The following is a 25191-nucleotide window of genomic DNA, read 5'->3' as shown; positions in this document are numbered from 1 at the left end:
GTCAGATGTTGAACAAAATTTTACTTAATGATGGGTTAAATATCAATGTAATCCTACTGGACCAGTAGAAATGTATACTGTATGAGAGTATGTCAGAAAATAAGTTTCCCGATTCAAATGCTGCCAATGTACTGCATACAGCATGTTGGTTTTTAGACAGTTCAGTTTAGGTGTAAGAACAATCAACCTCTCTCTGTTTAGGATATTTCAGTAGTGGTGATTATTCTACTGATCTGTGTACAAGCAGAGTTGCACTAGGTATAGAAAAAAGAATATTGAGGTTTTAATTCTGTTAATTATATATCTTTGATGGGTGTAACTGTTATAAATTTTGACCTAAATTAAGCTCATAAGGCTTAACTAAATTGGTTAATTTATTTGTATTTGGTACATTTTATTTTATAAATTTCTTAATACTTCGACAGACAATTTTTAAAATGCAAAAGTTAAATTGATTTATCCAAAGACAGATTGTGGATAATTGCGGCATGATTCATTACTTATCACAAATTCTTTCATCATGCTTGTAAATAAAAGAAACTTTTCCCACAGAAATAGTTACGTTTTTGTGCGTACAAGTATTCACACAGACTGTATAATTCTGAGAAATAGTGGTGGTGTTAGACAAGTGATACCATTGGTAAGACGCATGAGTTGAGTATGATGACAATGTTAAAGAAAAACTGTTTTTGAGATTTACAATCTATGTTTTATATGGTATACAGGTATGAGAAATTAATATTAAAGGACTCTCCATTTAAATACCTCATGGATCCATTAGAAAATTGCTTATCCGTTGACTACTTTATAAAAAAAAATTATTAAAAATGTAACATGTTATTATGACAAATTATGTTCAAAATTATAATTAGAATTAATTTTGGATTGGCCAGTTCCTTAGTACTATAATTCTGATATGTACAAGTAGATAAGTAATAGTGGTTCTATGAATTCACATAGACTAATTATGGGTGTTCAAAGTCAAATGTGTTTATTGTTTTCATTTTTTTTATTTTTATAAATAATGTATACTTATTCATTGCTGTTAGTAACATTTTTTGACGTATTGAGTTATTGTAACTGTCTTTTTGTAAAACTCGAGAGAGCAACCTAAGCAGCATAGTCTTAGTACATTGTTTCGCAAATCCCAACAATAGTAAGTTCATTTTTTTTATTCATTTAAAATGAATTCTTTAAAAATTAAAAATTTTATTTTTGTGTATAATTTAAATTTGATGTTTTATAAGAAGCTTACAAAATGCTGTCTGAACTGGGACCAGAAGCTTATAAGACAATAATGCTGATTTTCAGCTAGAATCAAAGAGTAAAAAAGACAGTTTTAGTTCATGTATGTCCATAGATTAAGTCCCTGTTTTTCCAAATGACAGTGCTGCTAGCAAAGATGGTGACTCCTAAACAGAAGGCCTTCTGTTTTTTGTAGTTTGGTAAAGCTGTAATCACAGTTCAACATGTGTTTCATAGAGAGTTTAATTGTGATCCTCCGAGTGATAATAACATTCACCAATGGTATAATCAGTTTGAAAATGCTAGATATCTGTATGAAGGAAAGAGTATGGAATGACTAAGGGTATCTAAAGAAAATATTGAACGCGTCAAGTTGTCTTCCCTGCATGATCCTAAAAAAATCTGTTAAGAAGGCTGATTGCAAACTAGCAATGCCAGTGTGGAATGTTTTAAGGAAATACTTACATATGTGTCCACGTCATTTACAACTGTTACAGGCTTTGAAGCCTACAGATTATGCTATACATGCCAACTTCATAATCTAAATGTTGCAGCATGAAGATGACAACTTTCTTTATCATACTGTGTTTAGTGATGAGTCAACATTTCATTTTAGTAGAAGAGTTAACACATATAATGTCTGTATCTGGAGAGGTCAGAAAATCCCTAATAATTCTTACAATGTAAAAGGGACTGCCCAAAATTAAATGTATTCTGAATGACAGAAGTTCATGGGCAGTTCTTTTTCAGTATACAAAGAGTAGCAGGAGTTGCTCATGTGGATGTGCTGCATACATTGTTCTTTCCTGGGCTAAGTAAAAACCAGAGAATACATTTAGCAACAAGATGTGTGCCTCCTAATTGACATCTCTGTATGGGACTAATGAATGACATTTTCCCAACCACTGGATTGGTTGACACAGACCTGATGACAGGTGTTTGCAAGCCTTAAAGTTCACTCAGACTGACCCCTTTGATTTTTTCCCTTGGGATTTTATGAAGAATCTTGTGTATGTGACTTCATTACCAGCTGATCTACTCAATTTGAGGCACAGGATTGAAGCAGTTGTTGCTTCTATTAGTCCAGACATGCCGATTAAAGTAAGAGACAAACTTTTATCACTTGGATGTGCATGATGAAATGTGGCAAGTGTTACATTGAACACTTGCAGGGAAAAACTGTAAAAGTTACTCTTCCATTTTATTTGTGATTCATTACTTTAAATCAAAGTTAATAGATAATAGATAACTTTAAAATCTTGATGATCTTTTTTGTACACTCTGTATCATTTGGTTTTTGTGCAAAAGGGACAACAGCTAATTAAAATTCATCATGAATTTGAAACAATTATGATGTTAATGTAATGGTGTGTGCAGCAAGTGTAACAGAAATGTGGTGCCTAGAATTTTTTAAAAATTTAGGCAAACAAAGGAAATCATTCTTCTATGTCATAAGACTATGTCCTGGCAATAGAAAAGAATTTGTGTGTGAGTCACCATATAAGACTGAAATTCACCATATAAGAAAGTGAAATTCAGTTTTGCGAATGCTACAAACTGGACAATGTTTATGACTGTTTAATTTTTGGTTTCTTAAAAATAATATTATGATATTTAATATGTGATTATTTATGTGTATTAAGACAACAATGAATCAAAAACATACTCTAATTTTATTAACTCTAGAAATTAATTTACAGACATTCCAGAACATCACATTGCTTTTCAAATGAGAGAATTTGTTTAATTTAGCCAAGTTTGTTTTACTTTGATTAATTTAATCCAGAAATTTTTGTTAATGACAGATGAATCAACTGAGTTTTTTTAGTTTAAAAAGCCTTTTGAGATTTGACCGTTCACAGTTCATAATATGAAAAAAATGACATGCATGAAGGAAATAATTTTATTTAAAAAAATTAACCACAGAGAAATATACTACAAGACTTTTTTTATTTAAACATAATAAATATTTTATTTGATCAAAATAAAACACAGCAACAGAAAATATTATTCTCGTTATGAGGAGTTTATTGAATAACAAGAAAGCTTATTTACAGTGTTTTAGATGTTTTTGGTTATTATTTTTTTCTGTAAATCATACTTAAATTATTTTTAGAAAATTACAAGTTCAGTATTCTTATGGCATTGCAGATCACTTTGTAAATGAAGTATTTAAAACACTAAATGTCCATCACTCCATGATACATGTTCCTCTTTTTTTCTCTAATTCTGTTTTTTTTCTAATCTCTGATGAAGTTAGCTTGATCATGCACAAAGGACATATCAATTGCGCTAAAATATAAGATGGCAGATTTAAGGTCATTTATATCCTATTAACTTCACTTAATATTAACAACTAAATGAAAAAGATGTGATTTTGTAAATACATTTTGAAAATTTAATTAATTTAAATTAAATCATTTTATAAATTTATTACAATATATTTTATAAATTAATGATATTAAATCATTTAGACATAAAATCATTTAGTTTCTGTTGTGAAACAAAACAGTAAAATGCATTGCCTTTACTCAATATGACCTTAATCTTAAGTACTTAATAAATTATTCCATATAACAAAAATACCTGACAACATCTACAGCACCAGCTCGTACTTTTGGATCTCGTCCTGTGACAGACATACTAGCAGTAAAAGAGCCATCTATACTAAAAACAATGCATTCTGTTCGTGGTGGTACAACTGCTAATGAGAAATCAACTGATGTATGGTCACCCCTAAAATAATTTAATAGAAAACCATTAAAAATTATCAATAACTTTTACTTTGTATTTTTTCAAGAAAAGATATTTAATAAGATATACATATACATATATATATATATATATATATATATAAATTGTACAACAATTAACATTACTTAACTGAAATATATTAGATTTTAATTGTAAAAATAAAGTAAGAAATAAATTTTAGGAAGTTTAGTTGTTATTATAAAATTAAAATAATTTATATTATATCTTCTGTTTCCTATCCCCATTATTTCAACTTTCCTGTAGAGATCAGTTGATCTCCATCTTTTCTTTCTTCTTATAAACAACACCTCATCAATTGTTATTCTTCTCTCCAATTAAACAATGTGTTTATCATTTCACTTTCAGCCTACAAATATTCTTATATTCTCCTCCTCTAAACATAATATCTGCACTAAACATTTTGCCTTACCCACAATTTTATATTATAAAAAAAATTATTTCCAAATTTTTCTAGTAAGCTATTTATTCCTAAAAAGTTTTCTTATCCCTTAAACTGTCTCACCTAGTTTTCCTTAGAATATGTAATTTTATCTTAACATCATGCACCCAAACTTCTCTCAATCCTTTCCAAAAATATATAAAATATAAGCATTTTAATAAAAGAGTATTAAAAGACAAAAGATGTAGATTCATCTATTATGAACAAAGAGCAGACTCTAGAAAACTATAACCTTGAAGATAAGGGAAAAACTTGATGACTAATTGATCCTAATGATTGGTTAAATAATAATTTCATTAATTCTGTTGATGAGGTATGTTTAATCCTTTTCATATTATTCTGGAGGCATATTTATTTTTCCAACTTTTATTTAATTTTACCGAAAGTAAATAAATATATAAAATGTTAATGCTAACTTCTATGATGGAGTAGTAGCATCTTAGTCTTTCATTAATTAGTCCCAGGTTCAAACCAAGTCAGGCAAGCCGTTTTTCATATGTCACAAAATCTGCATGTAATTGCACACAAGCTTCAAGATTATGGGGTGAATTATTCATCAACAAGAAAAAAAATTAGCAAATTGCACCCAAGCAGCAGGATATAATTTTTAATATAATACCTTAAAAATTATATATTGTGCAAGTATGGATCCACTATTTATCTAAGGAAAAAAAGAAATTAGAGAAAGGAAGTAAAATCACTTCTGTATGAGCATGAACATTAAACTTCAGTTACTTGAAAACTGTTCAACAATATAATAATCTTATAGAAAATAGTAACTTTTGTTCAGTAGTACAAGGTCCTCATAAAAGAATGGTGGGGTTTCAGTAGCTCAGACCAAGGCATTAGAAACAATTAGAGAAATTATATCAATCTCTGTATTGTTGTTCAATGTGCATTTAAAGATACATATGAAAAAGAACCACCATAAAACAAGGTTCATGTTCAATTGATTTAAAAAAAAAAAAAACAGGATTTATTCTCATCAGAAATCGCCTGGAAGACCATCAGTATCCGAAGAAAATGTTGAATGAATTTAACAATCATTCAAATCTGATTCTGATCCTGCAATCAGAAGTCCTAATAAATCCATCACTCGTTGAAGCCTCAAGTTAAAATTCTAAAACAAACTTTCATAAAACTCTACGTAAACTTGTGGATTCATTCATATGCATACAAAGTTCAGCTATTGCAAGAAATAAAACCATCCAATATAGTTAAATGTATTCACTTCGCTACTGAAGTTTTAGACAAAATTAGTGAATATGAATAATTTATAAGGACGAAGCTACTTTTCACCTTATGGGTATTATGAGATAAGATTCATAAATTTGAGGATCTGAAAACCAACATAATTTTTTAAAAAAACACGACACCTAAAGTTAATGTTGGGTGTGGTTTAATGAAAAAACAAGTAACTGAATATATATTTTTTTTTTGCTGGAAAGACCATTAATGCCAATGTTTATCATGTTAAATGACTATTGCTTTCACCCAATGGATGAACTCGAAAATGTATATCAAATCTGTCAAGCAAGATTATGTACCCCCACACTTTAACCAGGCTTTGAATAAAAAATCTGCTAATAGTTGTGGAAGGTCCTATACTCTGACTTCCAAGAATTTTGGCCCTAACCTGCATATCATTTTAATTTGTGGGAATAAATTTAAAAAAATTATTTACTCACAAGAATTATAAGACTTGAATTAGTTAAAGAAAGAATTAAAGAAGTAATTATAACCGTAACAGGACATATGTTATATCATATATCAGCAGAAATTGAATATCAACTGGATGTTTGCCAAGCAATGAAGAGTGCACATATTGAAAGTTATTATGTAACAAAACTATTATTATTGTTCTGTTCCACATTGAGCCATCTGGTGCTGCGATCTAGTGGGTGCTAGGGCTCAGCGACGAGTTAAGCTCGTACAATTCATTCTACATTAGAATCCCGCACAGTGCGGTTGTGTTTTCATTTCAGTCCAAGGGGACTCATAGTTTCTTGATAATGTTCAAGTTCAATTATGACTAAAGTGTCATACATTGTTAAGTTTAATGTAACTATTGTAATTCAATCAAAATTTCATGGATGACAAGAGATTAAATATAACAATTCAAGAAGAACATAGCATTGCTTCATTTCATCATCTACCTACCATCTCATCAAAAATACAGTCCACACTAACTCTAAATTCTACCAGTTGTTATTATTATGTAATAATATTCTTTAAACCCCCCACTATTTTTTCATGATGACCTGTATTTTACTGCAAATCTAAACATTTAAAAGTAATCAGATGCTAAAAAGTCACTGATTTTTAATTTTAACAATAATTACTACTGAAAAGAGCCACTAGAAAGTAGTGAATATAACTGAGAGTTATTGTATAAGGATATTATAAATCAGGTATCAATGGCTTACTAAGGTTAATAATATTAGAAGGTTTAAACACGTACAATGCAGAGATGAGGATAGATTACTGAGGGAATTGTATTGTACCTGATTGGAAAATCAGATCATTTGTAAGACTCAGATGGTAGGATCACGTGGAAAGGAGCTTAAAGAAAATGGAATCCCAAGTGTAGGCTGCTAGAGTTATGTATATAGACTATAAGATGAGCAAATTTACCTGACAACCATTTTAACTGGATGCATGCCATACGTCATTGCACGATCTTCTGGTACTGTGTACGTAATTCTACCGGTTTTATCAGTTACTTCTGTTGACAAAAGTGTCCACTCTCCTGTAGGTGAATCCTTCATTATATGAATATCAACTTTCTCACCTGTTAATCAATGAAATGTTTATTAACATTCAATATAACTCACTTGCTGCCAATAAAATACAGTTGACAAAAAATTTGAAAGTAAATAAATCATTTTAAAATTTAGTTTTTATTGGTATTTCTAGTTTTATTAAATTTATAAAAATTATTCTAAAATAATTAGTGTCTGACTATTTTTGTTAAAAAAATAATTTAGACACCTCTAAACATACTTTCAGCAGTAAAATTTTACTTCACAGTGTAGTTAGTGAATTATTTTCAGATTTAATAAATTATAATTTCTCATTCCTCTACATTTTTCATAAGTTTTTTCATGTCTTGGTTGTTTTCAAGACTTCTGTGAAAAAATTACTTAATTACTTTGTCTCAAAGTAAATGCTATTACAAAAATATAATAAATATCAATCAGTCAGTTTACTTTGTTTACCATTTAACTAATATAGTGCAATTCACATTATCCGTTTAAAACAGAACAAAACGTTCTCTGCTTTATTCTGAATAGCAGCATATAAATGTTTAATAAATAGCACTTTTTTCAAAATATGACTCAAATGGAAAGACTACTGGAACAATTACAAGAAATATGTACAAAGCACCTACTTTGAAGGGAATTACTACTCCTGAGGATTGGTTAATAAAAGAATACTTTATTATGTCCTGTTTCCATTACATTTCATCATATTTATACCATGATGTACAAACTGACACTAACAATGAACCAACAGAATAAAAAATTCAACAAAACAAATTTAATTACATATAACTAAAAATTACCTGCTAATGTGATCATATCAAGAGGTCCGTACATAAAACGTGCCACCAAAGTCTGAGGGGCACCTTCTTTGACAATAACATCATTTGCTCTATGATTAGCAGTAACATTCTGAAAGTATTTAAAACAAAAACTTCAATAAACTAAAAATAAGAATGTACAGTAATCATGAATTCACATCTCTGTTTGTATTTTCAGTCTACCTACACAGGTTGTATCAAATATCATTTGCCAATAGGTTTATTATTATTTTCTTTATATGTATTAATTATTTTGAAACAACTGGCAACTGTATGTTGCCATTGCAGTTACACGTCCTCCAAGTCACCAGACATCATTGTTGCCACAGGGTAGTTTTTCATTCTATTAATCACTTTTTTTATTCAAAATATTTTATTTGATGATAATTAGTAAACCCATCCAGTATAAATTTTAAGAATTACTAAAATTTTATCTTAAATGCTTTTTCAATAGATTTTCTAAAAAGTTTATTTTCATACCATAAAATATCAAAAAAATTCTGTGCAGTCCTGCGCAAGACCAACTTTTTGTTAATTTATTTTGTTTTCTTTTGAAAAAGTACAAACTCATTCTAATCTAACATTTTACAAAAAAAACCTATGTTCTATAAAAAACAATTACTTTTTGTTATTTGGTTTTTCTGGGCAAAAAACTCTTCAGTGTTACCATTGCCCGAACACGATGTGCATGTTTTAAAAAACTAAATTTCAATAATTCACAATTAAAAATTTTTTAAAAACACCCAGAAAACAAAACATGAAATATAAATACAAAAGTAATAAAATAAAAAAAATGAAAATGAAAACTTGAGTAGAAATTTAAAAATAAACTCAAATATTAAAAATAAAGACAAAACAAAAAACTTAAACTAAATGTTAAAACACAAAAACATAAATCTACTACAAAAAAATTTGAAAAACTGTATTATAAAGTATGTAGAATATTAGCACCCTGGAGAAATAAAAACACCTGGTCTAAAACTTCTTTATTATTGCCCAGGATTTGATGAAAATTCCTGGGAAATTTAAATTTACGATGCAAGGCCACATAACGCATGCATTCCACAAGAATGTGGCGCACAGTCAAGCAGAAGTTGCATCGCATGCATACTGCTGCATTTACTGCTGACATCAGATACCCGTGAGTAGCTCTTGTATGTCCTATCTGCAATCGGCAGAGGACCACTTCCTCACGACAAATTTTCCTGTATGAGGAGTCCCATAGCAACACAGAACCTTTAATGTACTGGAGTTTGTTATTTTCTATAGCCGTCCAATCATCTTGCAACTTTGCACGAAGAGTGAGTTTCACACAGTTCATCCAACTTTATTGTCGGATGCAGTAACATGGGAAGTGAAGGGTGGTTGACTACATGTGTCTTTAGCAGCACAATCTGCATGTTCATTACCTGGAATCCCCACATGGCTAGGGATCCAGCAGAAACTCACTTGTGTGTTGCGATGGTTAAATTCATGATTGCATTTTAGATTTTAGTGATGATAGGATGCCTGAAATAAAAATGTTCTAAGGCTCGGAGAGCACTACACGAGTCACTACAAATAAGGATAAGATGGTACTTTGGGTTAATGATATTCAAAGCCTTATTTATAGCATATATTTCAGTAGTAGGCACTCGCAATACCAGGTAGATCAAAAATATAGGTTCAGTCATTAACAATAAACAGGCAGCCAACAGAATTGTTCTGTTTCGACCCATCTGTGTATACCACTGTGTCTGGGTTTGCCTTGGAGAGAATATGGTGAAACAGTTGCTGGAAGAAAATAGGAGGTATTGATTCTTTATTGTATTTCGTGAGGTCAAATATAAAATTAATAAGGTTGATTGTCCACGGAGGACATGAACACGGATAAATAGGAAAAATAGAAGGGTGCAGCAACATTCATAAGGTGCAGTAAACATTGGGTACGAATACCTACAGGCGCAGTAGAACGTCGACAATCCTTATACCTTTGAAAGTAAGTATTTCCAAGAATTGTGTCAAAGATGGGTGATTTGGCTGTCCCTTAAGGCAGGTATAATACGATGTTAATACCTGGCTCCGTCTAAACTAAAGTGACGGCTCACCGCAGTTGACAAGGACGCTTATGACAGGGTTTGATGCTTATGACAGGGCTTGCTACAGGGCTGTAGCAAGCCAAAGGAAAGCATAATATACAGTATTTAGCACTAAGCACGGTATTACACACTGAAGAGTAGGCAACACAACCATAATCCAAATGGGAACGAACCAAGGAATAGTAAAAATGCAACATACATGACCGATCAGCACCCCAATTGGTATTGCTAAGGTGCTAAGGACCCGCAGCATATCTAAAAGTTTGGAACACCTCGTTTTCAGTTCTTTGATGTGTTTGACCCATGTAAGGCAGCTATCAAAAAATAAACCTAAAAATCTGACAGAAGGAGAGATAGCAATTTGTTCCCCACTGAGAAAGTCTTCTCAGGTGAAAATGTGAAGCCGGTAGGTAACCTTGGACCAAGCTTCAAGATAAGATGCAGTGTTCTGTAGCAGTCTCTCTACTGTGGCTGTTAAACTACATGCAACATATATAGCAAAATCAACCACAAACAAAGAACATGAAACAAGTATCTGCACACATTTAGTAATATTGTTGATGGCTATAGAAAATAAAGTGACATTTAATACACTTCCTTGAGGTACTCCATTCTCCAAGACGACACTACCCGAGAATCTCCAACATGAACACGGAAAGTTCGGTCATTTAAGTAACATTTAATAAAAGCAAACATATTCCTTTGGATCCCCCATTCTTTGAGGGCGTGTAGAATACCATGCCGCCAGGCTATGTCGAAAGCCTTGCTGATATCAGAAGATAGCTATGAGGTGTAGTAGGAAAGAGTGTTGAATAGCCATTTCCAATAATTATGTGTTAAAAACACACTACAATAAAAACTTAAAATTAAAAAAAAAAACAATACTGATAATAATAGATACTCAGATAAAGAAATGTCAACGTTATGTAGCATCATAACAAAACACACTTCTATCTTTCCGTGCTCAAATTTTTTTGATCTTAATTTGAGCATAACTTAAAAATGACTGAACCAAACTCATCAAATTTTCATATGCACAAGTTCTGATACACTACTACAGAATACAAAATTTCAATGAAATTGATCCATTAGTTTTGGAGATTTTCAAGTCACAAAATTTTATACATAGGCCTATAAAGAAATAAATAAATATATATATATATATATATATATATATATATATATAAATATATAAGGAAATAACAATTTAAATGAGTGGTATTTTTGTTCTCCTCATACTTCAAAACATAATGAAAATCCATTTTCAACCCCCCTACTCACTCTATGCAACCAAAAGTAATACCATACTGTTACGTTTTCACCCTCTCTTGCTGTCAGGTGTTGAAACCTAGCAGTGGCTAGGGTGCCCACAGCAAACTATGGTCACCAGACCATCACGCCACTCTACGTCACTAGCTGCTCCCTCAAGCACAGTACGAGGTGTCTTCTACCAGTCTGCACTCATACCTGACTCAAGGTGGTCATGTCTGGATGGACTCTCTCAATTCTTGTTTGGATGAACATTACTTTAAGTTTTATTTAGCTTATGTTTGCTATCTTTAATGTTAAGTTATAAGTTACAAGTGTTATGTTACAAAATTATTTTAAACCGCCAAGACGGCGTACAATTAAACAATCCTTCAGTAATCAACAGGGTGTTGTCTTCATTCATCACCTATGAACACATACAGTCAACCCTCGCTCTAAAATCTACTGCAATGGTGTTAACCAAGGGTGTCCCGTTGATGTCGCAACACATACATTTTTTCAAAAAGATGGTAACAAAGTATATTCACAAGCTTGGATACATATGAATTTACAAGTTGCAATAACTAGTAAAATACAGAAATAATAATCTAGGAATAAAAATATTATAAATTACAGAAAAAAATAGTTCTAAATTGGACATACTTCTCCTGTTAAATATTTAAGCTTGTAAATGATCACAATGCATTCACACATAAACACTTACAGAGCATAAAGTCTATAATGTTCAATTTTCAGTTTTACAATATTTGGTTTATATTTCTTCAATATTAGATTTATTAATATACAAATTACATATATTTCACTCCATTATTATATCTTTTTCATATTACTACATAAATTTAAAGTTTTTATTTGTTTGAACTGCTCTTAACAATGACTGACCAACAATGAGTGACGGGGGATTGGTGAGTGACTTTTGAAAAATAAGTTCATACTAGTTTCCATTACCAAAATATTAGTATTACATTATGAAACTTCATTTTCAGAATAATAATGTAATTAATTTTATAAAAAAATATTCCAGATTTTTATTATATAAAAAATTTTAAAAAAATGTTTCATTATATAATGAAACAAGAAAGGCTGGAAGTAGAGGAGTATGAAAAATGAACTCTAGCCATAATCTCAGCCAATGTGGTGCTGAAGTGACAAGAAAGAAGAAAAATTAAAACTGCAAAAATAAAATTTCTGAATACCGTACCAGAGAAACCAAGAAGAGTCAGAATGAAACATTACTACAGGATAAGGAGAAAGAGGGTGCAAATATAGAGCTTGGCAAAATCAAGAAAGAGAAATTAAAATGGATTAGGAGTTTAAAGTGAATACTAACTAAGGTAATATTTCTGGCAAAAAAAGGCAGTAGACCTGTAGAAAAATGTACAAAAAGATGGAATGATACTGTGACAGAGGAATGTGAAAGAAAAGACCATATAAAATGAAGAAAGTCATAAAAGAGAAATGGTTTTTTTGAGACAATTAAAATAAAATGTATGGTGGATGAATAGCCCAACCCAGAGAAACCTCTGGGTTTAAAGAGAAACCTGAAAAATAAGAATAAATGAAGTAAATATTGGGTAATGAGGAATATTTTTCTACAAAAAAAAAATTTCTTCTACAGATTATTTTTATTATTAAAAAAGCAGCAAGCAGCAAACTAGACTAATTACTCATAAATTTCAAACTGCCAGTCACTCCCACCTAGGCAAAATTAGCTCAAGCAAATGTTTAAAAGACTGATCATAAAAATCAAAATGATATAAAACCTCATTTGTTATCAGTGTAAATTAATGGCCAATACAATATAGACAAAAATTAGGAAATTACTTGTTTAAAAATAAAATTTTATTAATTAACTATATTTTTTATGACAAAAAGAGATTAAACAGGTTAACTAAAAATTAAATGTTTTTTAATTTTTAAAAAACTGTTTAAATTTATAAAATTTTGAACATCTGTCAAATAACAGAATATTTAGAAATATACCAAAAAGTTTCACTGTACCAAGAAAAACAACAAAACGCAGGCTCTTATGCTGCACTGTTGTAAATGATGGTAACAGTTTAAATATTTCCTATAATGTAGCAGAGTTATAAATATGTTTATATTATACAAGACATTACCTCCAAGTTCCCAAAATCATAAGGGCTGTAAACCAGTTATATGAGAGGTGTGTGTTGTTAGATACTGCAAGTTGCCCTTCTTTTTTATCAGTCAGATAAGTGGCATCATGCTATGCTGATCTGTTATGTTTTTTGAAATTTTTAACAGAATGTTTATGTTGTTTTACAATTCTGTGGGTGAAAATTACTGACTTTAAAGAATAATATGAATTTTCATCAAATTTGACAAGATAGCTGTGGAAACTTACCAAATGCTTAAGCATTTAGTGAGCATGCTTACGGCCAAAATTTACAAAAGTCTGAAGACATCTAGCAAGACGGAAGAAAAATCCACAAAATTTATGATACTGTAGGACTGTCATATAGTTTTTGTCAGCAAATTGTCACATTGCTGCGCATTGACATGAAAGTCAAGTATTGGTTTATATTTATAAAATAATCTTTAACTTAATGTTTTAAACATTACCTTTAATTTTACAGAAGTTCTTTTACGTATCCATTTTTCTCTAGGCTGTCCAGGATTAAATCCAGAGAGATCTTTTTCTTCATTGCTCATTGAAGGAATGTAATCAAATCTACCCAACTAAGTAACAAATACAAAGATTAATAAACATTTCAAATGTAAACTCGAAAACAGGTTATAGTAATAAGATTTTAAAAATATATTTAGTAATCTAAATGAAATTGTAAAAATTAAAAAATCATATTTTTAAAAAAAATAATAAGCTATCTGATAAAATAAGACAGATCAATAGAATTCGATCATCAGAATAGAATTTGACAGTTTTTCATCAAATCATTATTTGATCTATAATCTGAATTTGTGATGATCTATTTCAGCTTTAGATTACATTATAAGTTTGAATTTATTACTTTATGTTTACTTTAGTAAAAATTTTTTGTTATTACTTTATTGAATACAATAATCTATAAACACACATACAAACTACATATACCTAATAAATACATCGATACAATTCCAAAATCTTTCATTGAATAGAAAGTTTTTTAAAAATTAAAATTAAAAATGACTCACTTTAATAAACTAAACATAACAAGCTGAGTGGACAAGTTAAACTGCACTAAATAGAACAATATACTGGAGACAGACTTACTTATAGATATAGAGAAGATACAAAAACATAAAATAACAGAATCAATCTTATAAAAGCACAAATCACATAGAAACAACAAATATTCAGAAAGAAATTAGCCACAATATAAAAATATTAAACACAGGACATAAACAACACCAAGCACTATATACACTAAAATATGAACTATAAAAACATATAGCTCGATAAAACCAAACATACTACAGAACAAACAACACATATCAAATATACTATTTGGCCATATACACTTAAGGTGTTTCCTAACCACTGAACGATGACAGTTCAATTAACAACAATATCACCTACAATACCACTGAAGGACCTAAATAATAGATCTGAAAAATCTCTTGAATGCACAATTCCAAGTATTTATCAATGAGTCATTTTTAATTCATTTTTAAAAAAAAATCCCTAATTATGCTGCAAAATACAGATTATCTGAAAGTAATGTACTATTTTTTTACAAATTTAAAAAAAATAAGTCTCAATTTGGACTTACATATCATCTGATCAGCTTTATTTTTTATCAAAAACATTCGGCGATTTTTAAAAAAAATTTATAATGGAAATTCATCTGATGGTCCTGTAGTTTATTCTAGATACTTCTAGTGAAAGATTATTAAAGAAAAACTTATATTGTCTACAAACACATTTCAGAGATATTTTTTATAAATCTGTCATTGTGGGTTAGTGTTGCATTGTTACAGAATAATGATATATAGCCACCAGATAAAGTTTATATTTTATGATATTTTTAAAGCATTAAAACACACATAACCTTTTTCCTAGTTTAAGATTTCCACACGTAATCAGTGTAAAATAAACCTACTTGTAAAAAAAGTAACAGATTTAACAGAACAGTAAGAACAGAGAAAAATACCTGTCTTAAAATAAATGCAATGACATCAGATGATTCCCAGTAACTTGCATGAAATAAATGTGGTAATGCATTTGTCGGAAAGTTAGCAAGACCTTCTGGACAATACAGTGCATAATCTAACCTCTTATTACCCCACCATTTTTGCGTTACTGTAACAAAAAGTTTTTTTAATGTAGGTTAAAGTAATTAATATTACAAAATAGATTATGTAACAATTAAAGAAAAGTTAGAAATAATGAACAAGGAAAGCATGTAGACAGAAAAGACCCTTAAAAAATGAAAACGTTCTTAAGCTTTTGTATTGCCTCAAAGTGGACTGATACTCAATTTTGGTCTCTGTGAAAATAGGTGGATGAAATATTCACACATAAATTATTTTATTCTCTTCCCTTTAAATTTCTTAGAATTATATATTGGAGTATTAAGTTTTATTCCATAAACAAAGGATAGTCACACTGTTTAACTGAAAAATTGAAAATATTACTAATTTAGCAGCTAAGCTTCACTTAATTTTATTCATATAGCATCTACGAAACTTGAACAGGAAGAGAAGAATTGTTATGAAAGATGAAACCAAGAAAGAATAATAATAAAGCCTTTTTCTTAAATTAATAGTACTAATCACTATTAATTTATGAAAAAGGTAAAAAACTGGTGCAATTAAAGAAAAGGTGAACATTCAAACCTAAGAAAGAGGAAACTTTGTAAAGATAATGATGAATCAAACTTTATCAAAATTTATAATATGAAAACAGTAACTCATTTTAAATTACGAAACTAGTACTATTAAAAACTTACATGCACTAATTGTCTGCAGTGGTAATGAATCAATAACTCCAGACATAGTACTTTGAATGCTGACTTCAGATAAACGCCTCAGATGTAATGCCCCAGGTGTAGAAACATTTAAATTTTCAGAAAATAACTGTGGATTTGTTTGAACTATTTCCACTGAAAAAAAAATTCAGTTACAACAATGAAGAACTTATTACTATAAATTAAAAATACTTCTGTACTTTTGAAAAAAGAAAAAATCCTGAAAGATTACTTCTTGCTAATTGTGGGAGATACAATAAAAAAGCTAGTAAAATATTAAATTATTTTCCCGGCTAAGCCAATCAAGTTGATAAAAATATAACTTTTATGAAAGTAATGAAAAAGATTTCTTCTTATTTTAGATCTGGAATATAATACAGGTGCTTAACTTACTTCAATTTTAATAACCATTTAAATGATAAAGAAAAATAAAATAAAAACATCTTTTTTAATAATAGAAATTAAAAGTTACAGCCAAAAAATAAAATATACCATTTCTTACGAGTTGAGTTTTAAATTTTAAGGAAAGTTTTTTAAAAAAAATGTTCATATATATATATATATATATTAATAGGTTAAGATTAAAAAATCTGATTAAGTAAAGTTTTCTCTAAACCTAACACTCCTTCAGTAAAGGCTAAAATAAGAAAAAAAACTCAATGAAATTTTCTACATTTTAAGCCTGGGATTTAGTAAAATAAAAAAAAAATTGTAGCTATTTCTTCATAGTTCTATATATGAGGTATAAACTTTCAAAAGATTTTTTTAAAAATATTTAAACCAAAGTTAGGATAGACCAAATAAACAAAAAAAAACATATATATTTCAATTCTACAGGTGGGGAATGATTTTTTGAAAAAAAATTTGGATTAGAAATGCATTATAGGTAACAAATTTGCTTTAATAAAGTTTTCTCTAAACTGCCACTGAAGAAAATCAATACTGGATTTTTCATGATATCCCCACCCTGTTAACAAAGTTTGAAAAATAATTAATTAATATGATTAATGTCCCATACATAGAAATATTTGGGTAGATTTTGAAGAAAATTTGTTAGGCCAATCCTGAGATATAAGGCCAAAAGCAGTGCAATACATACTTATATAAGTCACACATACATATATATCTTTTTTTTTGGTCTAGATGAACTAGCTGGATCCTAAAACAAAGATTTGCAAAAAATCGATACCTCATTTTTGATATGATCACCCCACTTCCCCTTTAATATACTTATTTTAGCTATAGTCACTAGGAAAGTAAAATATGCTGTGAATAAGACTTTAATATTATGAAAAGTATGCTGTATTGCTCAGTTACTCAACTGACCATAAGTTAAAATTATTACATTTTAAGTAGAAGATAATTAAATAAAAACATAAAATTAAATCATTGAGTTGATTTTCACTTACAGTTACCTAATTTTATCTCCAATAACAGGCTGGCTGAAAAATTCATAGTAAAATTAAATACACCACACGTAATGCAATTCTGGAGTTTGAAGTTCTTATTTCTTTAGGAACTCTGTATCTGTTCTTGGATGGCTCTTAAACTTTTGGATAAAAAGTCGTATTTTTAAGTTGGTCCAGTGCAAAATTCCTGATGCAATGTGCTATTCCCATTTGAGTAAAAATTCCCTCATCTTCTGAAGGACTGCATGTTTCCACTACCTACAAGGGTTTCAGCTTTTTTTTTGAAGGAATGTTTTTATTTTGCTCTTCAATTCTTCCTGGAATATACTGTTTATTTTTCCAGCTTAACCCTTTCTCTTATCCTTGATGTCCCTTTTCCTCCATTTTTTTTTTTTGGAAGTTGGCCTGATCTTGCTAGGTTTACTCTTGGAATACCTGTAGAATTTTGATGTTACATACATCCTTGGTGTACTGGTGGGAAAGGTTTGTCTGACTGACCCAGTCTTTTTTCTTACAATATGCCTAATGACTAAACCACATATTTATTTACACTAAAAAACATATTTTATGAAAGAATATTTTTTTTTAAATGCTCAAAAAAACAACTGGTTCCTCATTTATCCACAAAACACACAACTCATATTAGTAACTGAACATGCTGTCTATTCTATTTTGTTACATTATCTAATAATGAATACTTTATGCTGCACAACTAAAACACTATACAAATTTTTTTCTGCACTTTCATTTATGAGGCATTGACACTAATATTAAAAATAATTAGTCCAATACTGAAGAAAAACTCGTAATTTGGTTTATCTACTGTTCACTTCTTGAAAAATATTATTAATTTCACTTTTTTGTTAGTGTTCTATTTCTTTATATTAAGATCACTACTACTTCAAGTTCTTTTATGTTTTAAGCTTCATTTCATCAACAAAATCAACTCAAAAACTTAATTGAACAAGTGCCTCACTAAACACTAAACTTCACTAACTGAATTCATTGTTAAAAAAAATTTACATTTGTCATTTGTAACTCCACTGTTATATTAATCCTAAGCAAAACCAGTGAAATCTATTTATCATTAAAAAAAAAACATGCACATGAACATAAGTGTATATAAATTAACAGAATATAAAGCAAACAAAATTCTTACTTACATAAATGGTAGGGTTGACCATGTCCAAGAGGATATTTCTGATATCGAGGTATATTTACTGGTGGTAGAATGGAAAATCTAGCTGATATAAGAGGTTCTAATCGAGCAGCAACAGGATCTGTTGGATGAAACAAGTTATACACTTGTTGTACATTGGGTCTTGATATTGGATCTAAAATAGAAACAAATAACAGGATATTTTTTTTTTAAAATGCTGTTATAGAATCCTATCATAATATATTGTTGAAATTCACTTTTCAAGCAGCTTTATTTGACAATCCACTTGATAAGTTTTAATCGGATTTGGTTAGCTGGATTTGAGAAAAATTTATCTATTAATATAAGTAAATGTCTAATTAATGTGTAAGGTAAAACAAGGAACTGAAGATGATTTGTGGATATTTTAAATTAAGAGATACTTATGGCATCAATAAGGATTAAAAAGGATAAATAAAGTTATAAAAAAGGTGATGGAAGTAATGTTTCACAGTAAATGTGAGATATTACAGAAAAGAATTTTGTTATATCCTGAAAGTTGTAATGAAATTATATTTACAAATATTGTATATTTATTAAATTTAAGCTAATAATACAACAAAAATTACTGATTTTCTATCAGGCCCGATTGAATTTTCCTAAAGCGTTTAAACATTTACATTTTATTTATCTGAAAGATTTTCTTTATTTAAAAAAATACTTTCACTATTATAAAGACACACATACAAAACATAAACTTTCTAGAATAGATAGAACCTAAAATAGATTTACAAATAGAAAGCACTAAAAAATAATATTTAAAATTTTTTTTTTTTATTTTGACTTTTTCAAGTTAATGTCAAATTAAAAATAACTACTAACAACTTAACTTTAATTTAGTGCTGAATTAAAAAAGTTAGATTTAAAAAAACATTATAGATTACTTTAAAAATTGTTTTGCCAATTTAATTTTTTTTTTTTAAGTTAATTCTATTTTAAATTTTATAGATTTATTTTTGTTTAAAATATGAATAGGCCAATGGAATTAGATGGCTGATACTAAAAGTACATAATCTTGATAGTAATCTATTGAACATTTTTCAAATATTTTTCTTTATACAATCATTGGATCTAAAGGGAAACAAAATGATTGCTACTACATTTAAACTTTCTATGTATTCTCTATGTAAATAGTTAAATACTCTCTTTGGTGCAGGCAGAGAGGACAAAGAATTAGCGAAAAGATAATTAAAAAATAGATATAATTTACTTACTTGATTTTTCGTCAGGATTGGCAATCTTTCTATATGCTAATACCATTGCTAAAGGACTTCCAAACATGAAAAGTTCATTGACCTCAAATTCTAATTTAGCTTGATCTTTCCCATCACTGTAAAAATAAATATAAATAAAACAGAAAATATGCATGTGATGTACAAAATTAAATATAATTAAAATCATAAAATGAACATAATTGAGTTTTAATTTAAATAATCGAATACATTTTTCCATTCTATTTTTTCATTCTGTAACTAATGAACAGTTCTATAACTACAAAAACAATTTCTTCAAGTATTTTTATTTAAATCTTTTACATTAATTATCTTTAAAATGAATGAAAACAGTAAATAAAATAGTATGTCGTTTCATCTTACAATCGACATTCTGGTAATATAAAGTGTAGATTTAACTTTATGATGAAATACTTGTGGTTATAAAACTTTATATGGATTTTCCACTATATAATTGTTATTTATTTGCATAGTTTATGGTAAAAAATATAGATTACTCTCACATCAAAACTTTTTTTGAATAAATTGGTAGCTGAATAATTTATCACAATCTACTATCAGCTAAATCCAACATTCAGATTTATAGCATATATGACAAAAATAATTTTGTACTAGAATATTTTTCTTAAGTAAATTAATCTAGCATGAGTACACCAATTACAATAATCAGTGTAAAGGGCATTCTACTTTTTTTTATCTCACTTGAATCACTTTATGTAATTACATTAATGGTACTGTACTTTACAGAAACTGTTACTCTGCTGAACTAGAATTTTATAAAATGAATGGGCTTCTTATATTCATATTAAAAGATTATAATTATTACTGCATGCCTAGTGCATTTTCAGTACTAATCTGTGAATAGCATATGTGATTTTTCAGTTATTTAAATTATGATATTTTAGTTCAGACTAATAGAAATAACAATATTTTTTTTTTTTAATTTTAAAAAATACACTTATTTCAACTTATGAAAAAATTACAAAAAGAGTACTGAAATTTCACTATTTGTAAATTATTGAATTAAAGTAAAAATTGTTTGGAAAAATTTCCCAGTACAAGTATATTTAAAGATGCACTAAAAAAATAAAAATAATTTCACTTTCATATTCAATCAAAAATAAATGTTTATAATAAACTCTTGATTAAATTCATTTTATATTGATAATGATGATCTATAAACATTAGTGAAAGTACTTTTATGTGAACATTTATTTTTTACATCTCTCAGCGACATTTAATTATAATAATGCATATTGAATGAATTTATTACAAAATTCCTTTACATTTTATATCACTAATAATAAACAAGTGGGGTGTCCTTCACTGTATAACATTATATTTTATAACCAATCCATTGATAATTTTCTATATAATACACTGAAGCGTGCCCCACGTGTTACACACAGTGCACAGAGCAAGTTAAATGAAAGCATACAGAGACAAAAAATCTGCTATAAAACAGTTCATCTTACAATCAATTTTTACTTGATGTCAACTATTTATCAAAAGAGTAAATAAATTATTTTTTCCCCAAAAAAAGAAAAACAAACATTTTTACTGTCTGATTTTTTTTTAATACCAAAATGGGTGCACATATATTACCTACTATTTTTGAAGTGTTTATTTTCTTTTTTTACCAATTATATGTACTCATAGGACATATAAAAAGTTTAATAAATTAATCACGAAAATTCACCTTTTTATATTATTGCTGGCAGTAGCTCAATTCTGCTACAGCAACACAGCTACAAAGGGAAAATATTGCGATCAGCCACAATTTGGATATCAGGATTTTTGCAAATAACAACAATTCAATATCTGGAAGGTGTGTGTACATACATCTATTAGCTTTTATTTTGATTAATATCTCTGGGCTGGCTCAACATTAATTCTTTGAAAATGGCTCAAAAATTTCATTTAGCACTGAAAAAATTTAATTTTGGACAAGTTGAAAAAGGTGGAGGGGGTAGTTTTCTTCATTTTCAGTGTTTTACTTTTTTTGTGTAACGATCATAAAAAATTAAACTTTAGTATTATGGAAGTATTATTAAGTTATTTAAAATTCCAAAGTTGTTAAGTCAATCAATTTTTTTAAGGGATAAGATATTCAATACTATTTTCAAACATTGTTTGCTTCATATCTCACAATTTATTGACCAAAAACTTTGAAACCTGGCTTTATATATCCAAGCTTTGGACTGATTTTCAGCCCATTGAACAAGGGGTACATGGTATCCATATTTATTTTTCTTTTAGTAAACTATAATTTTTTTTAGCTTTGTTGAATATTGTTCTGATTAAGCCAACTTTTGAAGTAAATAATTATTACAATAAACTTTTAAGTCCCAAAATACAAAAAGCTGAATATGACTCTTGCTTAAAATTTCTGCTTCTTATACTTTAAATTTCAAATTGAAAATCCAACTGTATGTAATATTAATGTATACGGCAGTATTATGAATAATATGGATTAATTCTATTATATATAATTTTAAATTTAATATTTTAAAAACTGTGATAGTTGTGGGGGAGATATATAATTATTTTTTGTTAGAGGTATTTTTTTTTTTTTGGAGTGGGAGGATAATGTGAAAACTTTATCAATTTATTATTTTATTTTTTATTTTTTGCTTATTCAACTTACTTTTTATTAAACAATCACAAATATCAGTAAAAATAAATAAATTAGAAAAATGTTTGAAAAAGTTTTGTAAAATCAACCTTAAAAGTATGATTTTCATCGTTTTTTGTAAGTTTTAACCACTAAAAGCTTTTTAATTATTTTTTTCTAAATAAGGTGCTATCAAACCAGCAATGATTTCCTACTACTGTCAGAGCATTAGGAATAATACACCAATAATCCTGATCTAACAAACAATTATAGAACATTTTAAAATTATTTTTATTTAATATAAAAAGAGGATCGGTAGCATCTCAGCCTTTAATCCAGGGGTTCCAATTTGGCATACATTTTTAACATGCTGATATTATCGTCCATCAGTAACTGTTATCAGACATCTGTTGATGCTGTATAAATAAATAATGAAAAAGAAGTAAGGTCTTAAGGAAAAATTATTATCCTTAAAGTTAACAAACTAAGTATAAACTTTTTTCACTGAGGGAAGGGTTAAATTTTTATCTCTATGAAACCGGTAAGATTAAGAGGTCTTACCAACATTTTTAATCTTAACATATGAATTATGAAACTTGTGAAAAATCCCAAACCCTGAATGCAATACAAACCCAAGTTTTAAGGTAAGTCTTCGAAATGAAGTTTGACTTAAAAGCTGAAAGTCAAACAGTATTTAATTTTTTTTTTTACGTTGTAGCACATTTTCCAAAGAGTAGTGTAAAAATATTAATTAATCACAGAAGATAACTGCATAATACCTGGTTGAAGAAGATCGTCTTCGAGGTTGAGGTGCTGATAAATGCTTCAACATCTCACTCATATCTTGTTTTTCATCTACAAACAAATAAATAATACATATAAGAATTTAAAATTATATTTATAAAATCAGATCCACAGAAAAATACTGATCTGATATATAAAATGATCAGGCTATACAGTACTTGTCATGTGTTGCAAAAGTGTTATAAGGTAATGATTGATTCCCTCTCCATTAAAACAATTTGCTACGGATGATTTGATACATTACTCACATAGAAATACTAAATAAAGCATTAATATATTTGTATTGTACATTAACTCATAAAAATTTATCAGCTAGATTATTACAGAAACGATTAAAATAACCCAAATCTAATGTTACTTGTTCTGTAAATGTTTTTTAACTTTAAAAAAGTTAATTATACAGCATTCATGTATTACCAAAACAAATTTTTCTCTGTGGATCTAGTGTAAGGAATTAAACAATAAAAAGCAACATATAACCAAAATTGATGTTAAGAATCTTCTTCACCTTTCTTTTTACTTCCTTGTACGAAGTAAAGGAAGTATTGTGATCATGAAAAATTTCAGTCTTCAGATTTCATCGCCTTTTTTATTTTTTTTTAGCTTTTTTACTTTGTTGCATGAAATAAAGAAAGCTTTGTGATTGAAAAACATTTTGGTTTTCATATTTCAATGGAAATATCCATTTTGACCATCCCTGAATCCATTTTGACCAGTTTTTGCATGACATCTGTATGTATATATGTATGTATGTACATATATATCTCACATAACTCAAAAACGATTAGCTGTAGGATGTTGAAATTTTGAATTTAGCACTGTTATAACATCTAGTTGTGCACCTCTATTGTTGATTGCAACAAAATTAAAATTAAAATTTTGATTAATAAAATATTTTGATCTTAAAAGGAAGTACATCAGTTCGAATCAGATTTCATCTCTTTTGTTTTTTTAACTTTTTTATTTATTTTTTTAACTTTTCTTTTTTTTTAATTTAAATGTATTTATTTAATTATTAACCCGTGATTGCAAAAAAAATTTACAATAAATAATAAATTCACTGATAATAAACAAATTATTAATGAAATAAAATTAGAAGTAAAATAAAATAAATATAATAAATTTGGTGAAACATCTTATTTAATATTAATTGAAAATTATAATTTAGAATATTGTATTATTTTTGGAATTCTTATCAAATTCATATAAAAATTGCATATTTATTTTTTTTAAAATCATTTTATTTAATTATTTGACTTAAAAATAAAATACACTTTTTGAACTGTATTCAATTTAAAGTGATTGTTGAAAATCTTTTTTTCACTTGTGCATAATACGCACAAAATTTCTGGTGTGTCATGTAAATAAAATTTAATAATAATTAAATTATTCCAGTTTAGTGAACTCCTTTGTACTGGTTACAAATATTAATTTTGACCTTATAGTGTAGAATAATCAGTTTTTATTATTGGATTATTTGGTAAACAATTTATTTAAAGAAAATCAAGGGACTTTTACTCTAACCTAATATTTCAGATAAGATTGTTGAATTAATAATTGTATAAATATTTGATGTTAATAAAAATTAATACTTTAGTAACTGTATAACTGTCC

At 28.2% G+C, this 25191-nt stretch overlaps 1 protein-coding gene across 2 annotated transcripts in view; it reads right to left on the bottom strand.

Moving 5' to 3' along the window:
- Nucleotides 1-25191, bottom strand: part of rdgB (retinal degeneration B) — a 256093-nt gene that overhangs the window by 24801 nt on the left and 206101 nt on the right. For both annotated transcript variants that reach the window (XM_075364651.1, XM_075364652.1), the window contains 9 exons: nt 23553-23628; nt 20142-20257; nt 18893-19063; nt 16303-16455; nt 15505-15653; nt 13976-14092; nt 8025-8133; nt 7094-7250; nt 3832-3981 (listed from right to left, as the gene is read on the bottom strand). In XM_075364651.1, the coding sequence (XP_075220766.1) occupies nt 3832-3981; nt 7094-7250; nt 8025-8133; nt 13976-14092; nt 15505-15653; nt 16303-16455; nt 18893-19063; nt 20142-20257; nt 23553-23628 (1198 nt within the window). The remainder of the gene's footprint in view (nt 1-3831; nt 3982-7093; nt 7251-8024; nt 8134-13975; nt 14093-15504; nt 15654-16302; nt 16456-18892; nt 19064-20141; nt 20258-23552; nt 23629-25191) is intronic.

This window comes from Lycorma delicatula, chromosome 4 (assembly GCF_047948215.1).
Source record: "Lycorma delicatula isolate Av1 chromosome 4, ASM4794821v1, whole genome shotgun sequence".
In the NCBI taxonomy this organism is placed as follows: Eukaryota; Metazoa; Arthropoda; class Insecta; order Hemiptera; family Fulgoridae; genus Lycorma; species Lycorma delicatula.
Note: the sequence above shows the minus strand (reverse complement) of the source record. Positions and strands in the feature narration are given on the sequence as shown.